This window comes from Sparus aurata, chromosome 4 (assembly GCF_900880675.1).
Source record: "Sparus aurata chromosome 4, fSpaAur1.1, whole genome shotgun sequence".
Classification (NCBI taxonomy): Eukaryota; Metazoa; Chordata; class Actinopteri; order Spariformes; family Sparidae; genus Sparus; species Sparus aurata.
Genome location: NC_044190.1, coordinates 35,450,694 through 35,463,795, shown reverse-complemented (window position 1 = coordinate 35,463,795; position 13,102 = coordinate 35,450,694). Strand labels below are relative to the sequence as shown.

The following is a 13,102-nucleotide window of genomic DNA, read 5'->3' as shown; positions in this document are numbered from 1 at the left end:
TACTGGGAGAAACAACAAACAACAAATGTGTTACAGTAAGTGATTTGTTTCTTAGGGAGATACATTTTGAAGTTTGTTAAAAGAGAAAAACATTCAGAGAATTCATTTGTGTCATGCTAGCTTGTAGCTTTGCTAACAACTGAAGCTTTCTACACAGAAACAGGCATTTTGTTCATCATTTTAAATAAGAACTCAAAGCTAATAACAACCGTCACATTCCTAGTTTGAGAACCATGTGTCGCCAAAAAGAAAAGTACAAGTGAGTCTTCAAAAAGTACATTAAAGGCGCATATTTTATTGCAGTAACCGCCTGGTTTGATTTGAAAACAATAGCTAACCACATGTGGCGGCATAAATTTAGCCTCGCTGTCAAAGTTAGCTGTACATAAGGGAGACTTCCTTTCCCACTGTGCCCTCAGCCCAAGCCAGACACATTAAGTAGATTAATATAGCATTACAGCAGAGATAGTGTGAAACCTCACCACTCAATGTGGAAGTCACATTAATCTTCCTTTAGCTCAGGTTGCAACAAACAATACTTTAGACACTCCATCGCTTGAAAGGAGGAAAGAAAAAAAATCTATACTTAAGACTTCGTCCCTCTCTCCTAAGCACAATACCATCTGTGCCCTAACACTGGAAACAGTTGTTCCTTTTGATAAAATGCAAATGAGCAGCGCTGTTTCTTTCTTCCTTTTTCTCTCAAGGAGCTACCCCCAGCCCATCCCCCGCCTCCCCATCCCCTGACTGCCACAGTGGGCCCTCACAGCTGGGGGGCTGAAGGCTCTCCAAGCAGCTTGTGTCGGCGTGGCCCCCCGCTGCAGTGAGGCCCCCAGCACCCCGGTGGATACAGAGGATGCGCCCACTCAGCGCCAATGTAGGGGAAAATTAAACTTCTTCCATAACACTCTCTGAAGCCACTTTATGAACACGAGGTCACACACCGACCGAGCGTCGATGTCACAGTCGCATCCCGACGGCCCCCGAAGTGACACAGAACGACAACGCGGAGGTCAACGGTGACATCTCTCGCAGTATTTCAGCGCCAGTGTAAATGTCGCTTTGTTGTGGGGGTTTTTTTTTGAAGCCGGATCAATCTCCCCCCGCTAAACTGGATGAGATTGGCCCGTTTGAACCACAGAGGATGACGGGTATTTTTGGTGCACTTGTCTCTAATGACAGGGCAGCGGAGTGGGTGGAGGGGGAATGGAGCGGGTAAATTTAGCACACTGTTAGGACTACTATGGCTCAGAGTGTCGGTTATATACCCTCAGAGAAACAACTATTCCCTTTCTCTTCCTTTTAATGCGACTGTACAGTGCACAGAGTTATTCCAGCAGCGCCGCTGACTCAAATTGCTGATGACATCTCACTTTTTTTTTTTTTTTTTTTGGAGGCGCCGGCAGATAGAGTGGCACCGAAAGTGACAGAACTATAGGATCTCTTTGGGCTCCTTCATTATATCTCAGAAAAGAGGAAGAAAACAGGTGTTTATATCCTCAGCTATCTGGGATAGCACTTCATCTTACAGAGCGCAGTCAAGGCAGTCAGATCGCATCAACGTCAGCGCTCAGAAGTTACTATACGGCAATATAGGCTGAGCCCGGCTTGTCTCTCTGCGAGCTTATTGTCTTGAGCGGGTCTCAAGACAAGGCGGCATTCCAGGCAATAATAATAATAATGTTGCATATGACAAAGATGGAGGAACTGAAATAGGAATTAATCATTCTGGATGTTTCAGGGGATTTTCTTTTTTTTTTTTTCGGTGTGAAATGTAGAGCTTATGTTTTTATTGGCTGTTACTGTTTCCAGCCGTCCACCTACATTTCCTTAAATAATGAAGACACCTGGGAGAGGGCTCAACAGAAATACAAATACACTGAGGTATTACTAGTAATGGAAGGTAACTAAGTACATTTACCCAAGTACTGTACTTAATTACAACTTTTAAGGGACTTGTACTTGACTCGAGTATTTTATTTTTCTGCTGCTTCACTAAATTCGAAGGCAAATATTGTACTTTTTACTCCACTGTCTTTATTTGATAACTTGAGATACACATTATTTTTGCATAAGAGCCAAAGCAGCACATTATCTATCAAACACTGATTCTGATAATCAGAATAATGCTGAATGTGAGACTCGATGATTGATCAGGTTTGACGATGCGAAAGCTCACAAAGCCAATGCCAACTCACCACCAAGTACACAGCTTACATACAAGAACTATATGTATGGGAGACTCACAAAAGTAATACATTGACACAGTATCTTTACTTAAGTATGACTTTTGGCTACTTTTACACAAAACTGGGTGTTACCAAGTACCAAGAGGACGATCTTCTCCACTGTACTTGCCTGCATTTGTATCAGACAGTATGTTTGCATCCGGTTGAATTTCCATTTGCGCAAGAGGTAATTTTAATATGTAACAAACAAAAAAAAAAAAGAAGTAAAGCATACTCACATCACCAGCAGCGAGCAGGGCACCGTTGGCCTCCGCCATGTTCATGTAGTTGTTGTTATTCTGGAACTGCAAATGAAGACAGACAAAAAAAACACAATGAGCCGACCGGTGTCCAGATAATATCCAACTCCGGCTCTCTCCTTCCTCTTTTCATAACGGACACCTGTCACTCACACAGATAAGTCACACTCCTGGCGCGCTCACTGTGTACACATCGAGTTAACCCCCTTTTCTTCTGCCACCCTGCCATTATTTCGCGACATGACGAGAGGCATGCGAGAGGCGTCGGAGGGTTCAAAAACCCCGGGGTAATGAGAATCTGGTCCGGCTATTCAGCTCTTATGGGATGGCAATTAAGGATATGTTTGCATCACAAAAGCCAAGTATCAAGATGCGGTGGCAGGTTATTAACTTCAAATAATCTAAGGGAGAGGGAGTGATACTGAGGGGAAATAAGGAGGTGGAGGAGTGTTTTTAATATAGATGGAGTGCGTTTCTTGGTTGATGGGAGCTTTTTTTTTTTTTTTTACTATTTATTTCACCAAGAAGAATCTGATCGTGGCATTTTTGGATCCATTGTGTTGCGCTGATAAAAGTGTACCCTACTCCGAGCTGATACCAGCGGTAATAAGCAGTGATGAAGCGCACAATGTAAGGACACATGAGTGTTTACAGACAGCTGATAGGCCATTAAAACCCTGTACTTTGGGAAGAAATAACATGTTTTCACAACACAACCCCGCCTCCCTCCCCACCCGCCACACAACCCACACATAGCCTGCTGGCAAAATGGCAGCCACTTCCCTTTCTTTGGAGACACAACCATGCTGACAGGTAGGAACAATGGGACATAGAATGAAGAATTATGGGCTAGCAGCTGGGCCCAGGAGCACAATGCACCTCTCTGTGAGTGAGGAGTGCAAAAAAAAAAAAAAAAAAGAAGAAAACCCAGCCTACACGGCACGGAGGAGAAAGAATCACAGCGCGGTTCGCGTCTTCACGAGGTTCCACTGAGAACACATTTTCAACAAAGCTCCGCAGTAATCTCTTTTGTGTGTTTATTACAAAGTCACTCTCTTAAAACATTATAAGAGATGAGGAAGTCCAATAGAAAGAGAGAGAGAGAGAGAGAGGGAAAAAAATGGCTTCTTATCTGAGCAGAAAGCCAAACAATAGTGGAAACAAATTAAGATCAGAGCGAACTGAGAAGTGCATTAATATATTTTCTAGCCTTTTGTGTTTTTTTTCTCCCCCCTTCTCCTTTCTCTTCTGAGTGGTTAGTATGCGAATGTAATTACCGAAAGAAACTGCTGCTAATCAACTGCGAATGGTATCCATTAATTAGTCTATGCCCTGGAGAGAGAGCGGGGAATCAGCTGCAATGTTAACAGTGTTACGCACCAACGACAAGGAGAGCCACAAGCCCTGCTGGCAGTTGCCGAAGCAGGTGGTTCTGTTCTGGTCCGGGCCTCCGGTGCCGTCTTACCTGGAGCTGCCCCACTAAACTACATCTGACTCGAGCGCCGGGGGTTTACATGTTTGCACAAATGCACATGCAGACGTACAAAAGACACACACACACGTGCTTCAAGTGAGGAACATCTGTCGATAGCGAGCGCCCCTTCATTTCCCAGCTGTGTGTAACTTTGAGACATGACATGGCTGGGTTACATCAGCCACTCGGCTGGTAATTAACCTTATGCTGGGCTTATCTAGGAAGTGTTACTCCGTCCCCGTTCTTCTTTCAGATAACAAATTGAAGTCTCTGAGATATCCCTCTCTATCCAAGCACTAGAACATTGTTCTGATTGTGGGTGGAGATACGGCTCTGTGCAGTGCTGTGTCTGTATTTTTTTATTTTTTATTTTCCTCTTTTCTATCCATGTATCTCTGGATGGGTTTTAAAGAGTGAACACACAATTGCTCTTCGTTGTAAACACTTTGCCGAGACTCCCGCAGGAATACAGACAGGTCTGAAATCTTCATGCTACTTTTAATATAGATGCTCGTACACTCTCCCCCGCCTGTTGCACGGAGGAAAACAAGCCGAGAAATGTTTCTCTAAGCCGAGTAGCTTCGTCTCCGCTTCCGTTTCAACTTCTCGGTGGAGTTGTTAGTCTCGCAATTTTCGAGGCTCGATTGCACGCCACTTTGCATGCGACTGATTTATGTGGATGACAACTTCACTTTGCGTGTAGATCCTTACAAACCAGGAACTACAAGCAAACACCGCACAGAGGCATCATTGAATTAAAGAGTGTAAAGCACAGACATTAGCTTCATTAGTGAGAAACAAAATCAAGTTCAGTCCGACTGCTAATTAGTGGTGTGAAACTCCCTTGGCTCCGTCCCTGTGAGTCATCTTTTATTGTGCTTCCAGGGCCCTTTAAGAGCAGCTCCTCATCTCCTCAGAGAACTGTGACTAACATCCCAAGAAACGTCCCCAGCCGCCGGTATCAATCTCCACCATTGCAGGCCGTACCATGCGGTGGCACAGCCTCAGTGGACGGCCGGAGCAGTGAGTGGAGATTATTATTGTTATTCCCAATTCATTTTTTTTTTTTTTCTTTCCTTTTGGGGTGCGGGTTGGGGGGGGCGGGGGGGAGGCATCCGGCGCTCATGTTCGCGGCAGTGCCGATTGAGTCAAGTGCCAGATGAAATTAAGTGTGATTGGAGGGACCGCGCAGCTGACGGTAAGGGATCGCGCTAAAATGGGTCAGCGCAGACAATGAAGGCTCTGTAATTAAAATGATGTGACGAGCTAGTCAAAAGCTGGGGCGGGCCGCGCGAGGGGCTAAACCACCGCGTGTTGTGCAATTTGAAATCACAAAATGGAAATCAGCGGGGTTGAATCGCCCGATTTTAGCGAAATAAATGTTCCTGAAACACGTCGACCGGGCCTGAAATGTCTACAGCAGAACAGCTCAAGCAATGGTTTTACACAAATCTCAAGAAACCGACGTCTGACTTCTCCACATTGCCAAAAAAGCAGCCGTGTACTTCTAGGGACCCGGAGGGGAGCCATAGAAAAGAGTGATTTAAAATAGCTGTGGGTAGGAGGCTTTTATTAACAGAGTGGATTCATGGTTAAAGGTGCTCTGTAATATGAGTCGCTCTAAGAGCCAGACATGGCTACATGGCAGAGCAAACACTGGGCACTCAGTGTTTTTATTTCTCCTTCTGCACCAGCAGCACATTTCTTCAATAACTGTTTAACAGGAGAGAATTAAGAGCTTACATGGACCCTGATCCCGACGTGAAAAGACTCCAGTGTCTGCATGATTGCAGGCAGACTGGAAACCAAGCAGCCTCGCAGTGAATGGGATGAATATGAATTTCTAAGGTTTTTTTTTTTCTGTAAAATGCACAGTGCTGCCTTTTGTTTATAATATTCATGGGTTCTTTGGGCCCATTGTGCGAGCATCAGTAACTCATTATCAGACCAAATAGTCACAATCAGATTTTAAACAAGAAGATCAGCATGCACACTGCAACGCCAGAGTTATTTTTTGATGTTTTCCCCCTCCTTTCAAATCCCAGTGCAGGAATATTTGTATGAGAGAGTGTCCGGTGGGAAATAAGGTGTTTTACAGCTATTATAGCAAACAAAATTATTTCAACCTCAGGGCGAATGCAATATTGCACCAACATGACCCCGTCTCACCCCTCCCCCCCATATGATGGAGTAACCACACAGATCCTATCAGTAAACATGAACTGGACGACCAAGATCCACAGAAAAACACGCCTGAAGAGCCTCTGATAGCACAGCTGCCATCTCTGCATGCATACAAATGCAAAGTAAACACGTGGCTGTAGCTTCCCCCCCGAATACTGCTTTGTCAACGGTGATTAGATGATTAAGAGTGACGGGGCAAGATGGGAGGTGACAGAGCCTTTCATCATAAAAAAAAGAATGAAAATTAGATTTGCATGGTTAAAAAGACCAACAACAAAAAAATCTCCCTCAGCAGACTGTTCCTCGGTTTTAAAGCCCGATCAAAAAGTCACAATATCTGTGCTGTCTGTCAGCAGGTAACCCAATTGGGCACATTCTTTCTCCCCTCTGCAAACCACCAAACTAATTCAATCAAGAGCCCGGGCCTTTCCAGAAACATATCAACTGCTGACAAGCGATTTTACAGTTCAGCTTGAGCTCAGTAATCACAGCCTAGCATGTGTTCTCTGGAACATGACACTTGCGCTAATATGTTCTCCAGTGGTCTCCATAAAAGACAGCAAAGCAAAAAAAAAAAAAACACCAGAGTAAAAAAAGCTCAACCTCCAATCCGGAGAGAAACGCGCTGTAATTTGCAATGTATTATTTTATGCAATTTCCTTTTTGCCAGCTCGAGACGCTCGTTCTGTGAAAAAGGGGGGAGTTTGAAAAACTCAAAAAAGTGCAGCACTGTTTCCTTTCCCGTCGCCTCTGGATGAAAGTTATCTTTCCGATTCTCGAGGTCCTGGCTCACCAAACACATGCTCATTTACAACCCAATTCGGCACAAACACGCCGCAGCTGCCACTCTGGTTATCGCAAGTCCTATTCACGCCCAGCAGGCCGCCGCGCAACCAGCGCCGGGCTGACATCTATGGATATATTTCCTCCTATGTGTGCAGCAGTCAATTTGTAAAGCGACTCCACAACACAGCATGTCCACACAGTCGGCTCGCAACCTGTGTTCTGATCTGCAGGCCGAATCGATTGGTAATTCAGTTTAAAGCTAAAATCATTACTCCCCCAGCCCAGCACTGTCTTCCACCATTAGTGCTGCAAGTCCTCAACTGCACAAGGTGGAATCGAGGGGAAGTTCATTGTGAGCGTCTCACTCTTCCACCGCCTCTCAGCGGGAGGAATATTGCAGCAGTGCAGAGGATCCGGCGTGAGAAAAAGTCGAGGTCTTATCTGGGATCTGAATCAAGCTGATGACAGTTTTGTTCAGGCTGTGCGCTGATTATCTGGTCTTTCGCACCACGCTGACCACTGAGGCCTGCACTACGTGTTAGCACAGCTTGCTTCGGTAAACAAAGACCTGGAGGAAGAGTTTGAACTCTTGCGGAGTGAGGTTTTACGAGGACGACCGGGGGGGAATCGGCTACCTCTCTCTTGAGCTTCGTCAAAGTCGGGGTTTGAAATTTGGACGCGTAACGACCGAAAGATGTCATCGTAGAGGTCTCTCAAAATAAGCGAGCGCGACATCACGGATGGAGGTTGCCATGGGCGAAACCCAAATGCAGAGAGCCTCCGTTCTGCGAGATTCTGTCACGGGCTATGAAACCAAGTTTGCATATCCAACCAAAATGACAAGCTTAACTATCAAAATAAAAGGGGGGAAAAAAACGTTAAGCGATTTCACAGCTCGGCAAATATGTATTATGTGTTTTCAAGCTTCCCCGTCATTACGGCGGCGTTGAAAGACAGTAAAAGGCGAGCCGCAGTCGGCGTGTTCAGCATATTCCTCGGGGCTACATTTATATGCAGCACAGATGCGGTGCACAAGAGTGATAACATGGAGACACAAACAGACCGGGGTGAACACAGCATTTGTAATATCGCTGCATTTCTTTTAAAAGTGTTTGAGCATGAGATTAGCTGAGTTTACCACATTGGTACATTATTTCAGGCAGGAGAAGCTGTCATTCACAGGGAAGGAACTGTGCCCACACACACACTGCGTTGACACTGAATGAGTAAGAACACAATGCAAAGTCATTCTGGGATATTCAGCTCTGTGTAGAAATGTAATAATGAGTCTACCGATTTAAAAACCAGAATCACAGCTATGCTAACAGCTAAGAGTCCGTGCAGCGGTGCTTTGAGCTAAATGCTAACATGCTAATCATAGCTATAATGCCTGCTTACCATGGGAAATCCATCCAATAGGAGTGGGAATTTAGCTTTTTATAATGGTGGACTCACCAACCAACTGAGGCTGCTGTTGTGATTGAGACACTTCCCTTCCCTAATTACTAACGATCAAGATTTAAAAAAAAAAAAGGGTCTCAGTCACCAGGCTTCATGTTCAGTGAACACACTGACAACATAGTAACACATTACCACCATAAATTTTGCAGCACAAGCCACATCCAACCCCAACGCCACACAATGGAACTAAAATACACCGAGGCTCACCATAGCTATGTTTTTCTCTCTGAGGCCTTTACACTTGCAAATGCTGCCAACACAAAGATGGTCTCAGCGTTTGTCATAATGGACCCGTATGCCTGAGCCCTGAAGTCTAAATACTATGCGGGTCAACATCCAACATCCCGTTTTTTTTTTTGTTGTTTTTTTTCTTACTCTCCGTCGAGTCCGCTCTGTACTCTCAAGAGCAAATCCTAAAAGAAAGCACGAGCTAAATGGGGTTCCATCTTTGATCTGGCGGGGTGCAAAGCCACTGGCCCACAGCCACAAAGGAGCTTAGGCGATGGAGAGGGCCTTCAGAAACATGGTGTAGCTTTCTCACAATGGCCGCCGTTGCATGGACACGCAGCTCTTGAGGAAGCAACATGAGAAAGGCTTGGCTCGGCGGTGTTGTCTTTGCTTTTACCGCTAAGCCACGTCTCAAGGCTGTTTACTCTCGGCAGCTTTGAAGCAACTCCAACTCAAGATGGTATCAGAGGTGTGGATTTTAACCGAGCTCACGGGGCTCTGCGCCGCCGTTCTTTCTCCACCGAGCGAGAGGTTGCAGTGGGGTTGAGGAAGCTAATAACAAAAAAAATGACACGGTTAAATGTCATACAGGAGAACAGCAGCGCTCTGCCACTGGAAATTGGTTTGTTTTTTGGCGGCGCTAATGGCGCTGCTCCTCCCGGTTTCGCAGGATGTGCTGTGAGCTCTGGTACTTGGATTCACATAAAGCTCCATTGAAAGCTTCTGGGAGTTGAGTCCTCTCTTATTGCTCTAGCAGCACAGGCGCATTTTTCTATTCCCCGCGCACCGTTACTGGCTAATACACTCATTATAACCGGCTTTGGGAATGTGCACAGTCAAGAGCTTTTTAGTGATGGGCTCGACACAATTCTCTATTCCTTGTGTAGTGATGGCAGAAAAATGGGGGGGGGGGGGGGGATGTTTTTGTTTCGTGCCCGGACGAAAACGGGGGAAGATAACAGGCGTTTAGGGAAAAAAAAGCGACAACATCAAGATTTTTAAATCAGTAAAGGATACTAATGCATGATAAATCATCCTTTTGGACACGCTTTGATATCTGATACTTATAAACATAAACTGTCTGCAAAATGCTAAATAGTCATGAAACTATCAAAACTCCTCAAGAAACCCTTAAAAAAAACAGTCACATAAATGTTATTTCCTCGTCTTTTTCCAGTCCAGTTATAGATTTTAAACCTCTGCGTGTGTACTGTGACAATACTTTCCGAGTCCGTGTGTGTAACTTGTGTCTTTTCTGTTATTCCTGCCATAAGCCCGCAGTAAGCACAAACCGAACCAGTTGTCCAATCTCTATAAATCTGAAAAACACAAACTGCTGAGCGGTGACTCATATATCAGTCTATTATATACTACAGGGCTGACTGTATTAAACAAATGGCTGGGCCTGCAGCTGGAAAAGAGAGGCAATATAGAGAGAGCAGAGGTTATTGTCTAATTTAAATCTTGGCAGCTTTCCCAGAGCTGTACCACATTCCAATTTGTGGCTGTGTTGCTTGGCGCTACTGACAGAGGTCCGGCTGCAAATACTCGCGGGCTCCTCTCCAGAAATGTGTCTCCAAACTGACAATCAACAAGTTGGCAGAGATTAACAGAACGACTGGGGCATATTAGGTGAAATAATGAAAATGCACACATGTAAAGATATTGTGCCCTTCCCTACACGTGCCTTTTCCCTCCCCCCTCCCCCTCCTCCTCCTCCTCCTCCTCCGTCTGTGGTTGCAATAATGCATCTATAATCATTATGACTTGATGTGCAACAACAAAGGCTCGTAAAGAAAGCCAGTGCATTGCCTCTGTAATGTCTCCGAGTCCCGTAATGAAATAGCAGATGGAAAAAACATCTGTGAACACATAGTAGTTAAAGAATGGTTGAGCGGGCTCTTAGAAGCAATTAGCTATTTCAAGCTTTCCCTCCTTGGCGTACCATTGTCCGTTCATCTGGTAGATTGACAGCGCACCAGGACATCATTAGCGAACCTGACGGCTGTTGAGTCGCCGACATTGTTTTCCTTATGACAGCCACCATCAGGCTAAGAGCCGCGCTAATGTTTTTAACAGTATTTAAACTCAAAATGTCACGTTAACATTTCCCTTGCTCGGAAAAAAAGCAATGCGAGATTAAGATACCGGCTTTGAAATAATTACAAACACCGAAGCTTCAACTTTGATTCCATATCATCGCGGCTGACATTTCAAGAGATCGGGAACAAAGACGCCACTACACATCTTTCAGTCGTGATGATGAAAAAAAAACTGGGTTCTTTCCTTTCCTAAAATGACAGGTTGGAGATCAGAGGGAGGCAAAGACCTGGAGGTCTGCTGTCGCTTTTCTTTTCTTTTTTTTTATGTTGAGGAGAACAAGGTAAGTTAGCAAAGTGTTTAAACAAGAGGGGGGGAACAAAAAAAAACAGGAAAAAGGCTCTATGCAAAAAATCCTTTCTGTTGACATTTGTCAGCGTGTGGCCAATCAAATGCAGCCATTTTTCTCTCGGTTGAATTTCCCTATTCATCAGCCATCAGTCAAACTCTTGAGAATGCAGTTACGTAATCACATACACAGACGTACATATACGCTACTGCACAAACGCTCGGGGTTGACCTTAGTTCTGACATGTTCCTCTGACGTTTACTACACATGAAAACATACAATAACCCGGAATCTGTCTCTCCTAACAATTGATAATAATCCTATACCTTGTATTGTACCCACCCCCCCTTTACAGCCATATCGATTTCCTCCTTTGACCAGAGCTCCCTCGTCTAGCACTTTTATCCCATTTCTCCAGTGCAGGAGGCTTAAAAAAAGAAAAAAAGAAGAAGGGGGTCACTGACATTTTCTGTATCTGAGACTTGACCTCTATTTTAGGACCATGCTGTGACTTTCTCCCACTGAAATAAATGAGAGCGGTGCACAGTCTGCTCCGCTCTCACACCTTCCCTCGCACTTGCTCTCCCATCATTCTTCATTTGTCTCCATTAGGGGTCATGTTTAACCTCCCTCACCGACACTCTGCCAGCGTATATAGTTTGCAGAGGGCGTCAGAGCACGTGACGACGTAGGCCCCAATATCCTAAACACAGGGAACAAGTAAATGCATTTTAAATGCCTAAAATACGCGTAAAAAGGGGTTTTCCTTTTCGGGTTATTAAACTCCCGGAAGACGAAACGTCACCGATTCAATAAATCGATATATAAACAAACCCTGTGAAGGGTTTTAAACAGGCGGGATGGTGCTGGAGATACTGACGGCAGGTTTAAGTCGGAGGGAGAAACAGAATTCCCACTGTCAACTTGTCATCAGCTAATTTACCTGGAGCCAGAGGGGGAGATTCACTGGACACATAGGGCGAGTTAATCTCTTCATTCATCTTCACTAAAGAGATCGACCCAATTAGCTTGCCACATTGACTGACAGCCCTTGTGTTTGCTTTTCTCTCCCTCGACTTCCCCCCCCGTTCTTAAATCAGGAGTTATGTGGTTCACGCTGGCTCTGGCTGAAGGCCTCGAGAATCATTCGAGGGGGTACTGTACAACAGTGAAATAATCATGATGTCTTTATTCAAATCTGCCGAGTCTGAAATATTCACCGCCGCAATTTGCTGTGACTGATTAGCCAATGGAAGGGGCTGCTTGGGGATAGCTCTCCAGAGCTCTGTAATTGAGCGGATTTGACTTGGGAGACGTTTTTTTTTTTTTTTCCCTTCTTCTGTTGATAACTACACACATTCGCCCCCTTTTTTTTATTTTTATAACGTCCTTTTCTTTTTTTACCCTCCCCTAGGATCAGAATTATGACGCTTGCAGAAACAGCAGCGTGTAGGACAGTCTATACTGCGATCCGCTTTGATTCCGTATCGTGTTTTCATCAGATGATTTAACCCAAGAGTCTCTGGCTGCAGTCCAGAGACGAGTCACAGTTAAGTTGGCCAGGTCGCCGCAGAGCTGTCAGATCCGGAAAACTCAAAAGATCGGGGACGACAAATGCCCAGAGGACTGCCGGCGTGGCCTCTGACATCCTACAGTACACACAATATAGAGAACGCTGATGCAGATGTACGTGTGCCACTCCAAGATATGAAGGTACGCCGCAAAATATGACATGAATTTCATCATTTGGCCTCTTTTTGAATTCTTTGCTAGTAGTTTTTTTAGCCTATAACCAAAGCTTCCCATTCTGCTGAAGATATTTTAGTTTGTGCTCACCATATGCGGTCTTGTTTGAAAAGTGAGATCATGTAATAACTGAAACAAGATACACCACAGTCTCCCTCTTACAGATCAATAGTTAAACATCATTGCACGATTTAATACACTCAGCTGGTTTGTCTGGTTCGATATTAGCAGTGGCTACGGTTAGCAAATGTTAGCTAGATTCAGCGAGACTTGTTGTTTGTCTCCGATTCCGACTAAATAACTGCACGGGAATCGCTTCAGATGTGCGAGGCATCATTTAACGATA

General features: G+C 44.8%; 1 protein-coding gene across 1 annotated transcript in view; it reads right to left on the bottom strand.

Moving 5' to 3' along the window:
- tox3 (TOX high mobility group box family member 3) overlaps positions 1-13,102 on the bottom strand; it is a 42,709-nt gene that overhangs the window by 17,187 nt on the left and 12,420 nt on the right. Inside the window, exon 2 of the mRNA XM_030415436.1 lies at positions 2,468-2,533. Coding sequence (XP_030271296.1) covers positions 2,468-2,533 — 66 coding nt within the window. The remainder of the gene's footprint in view (positions 1-2,467; positions 2,534-13,102) is intronic.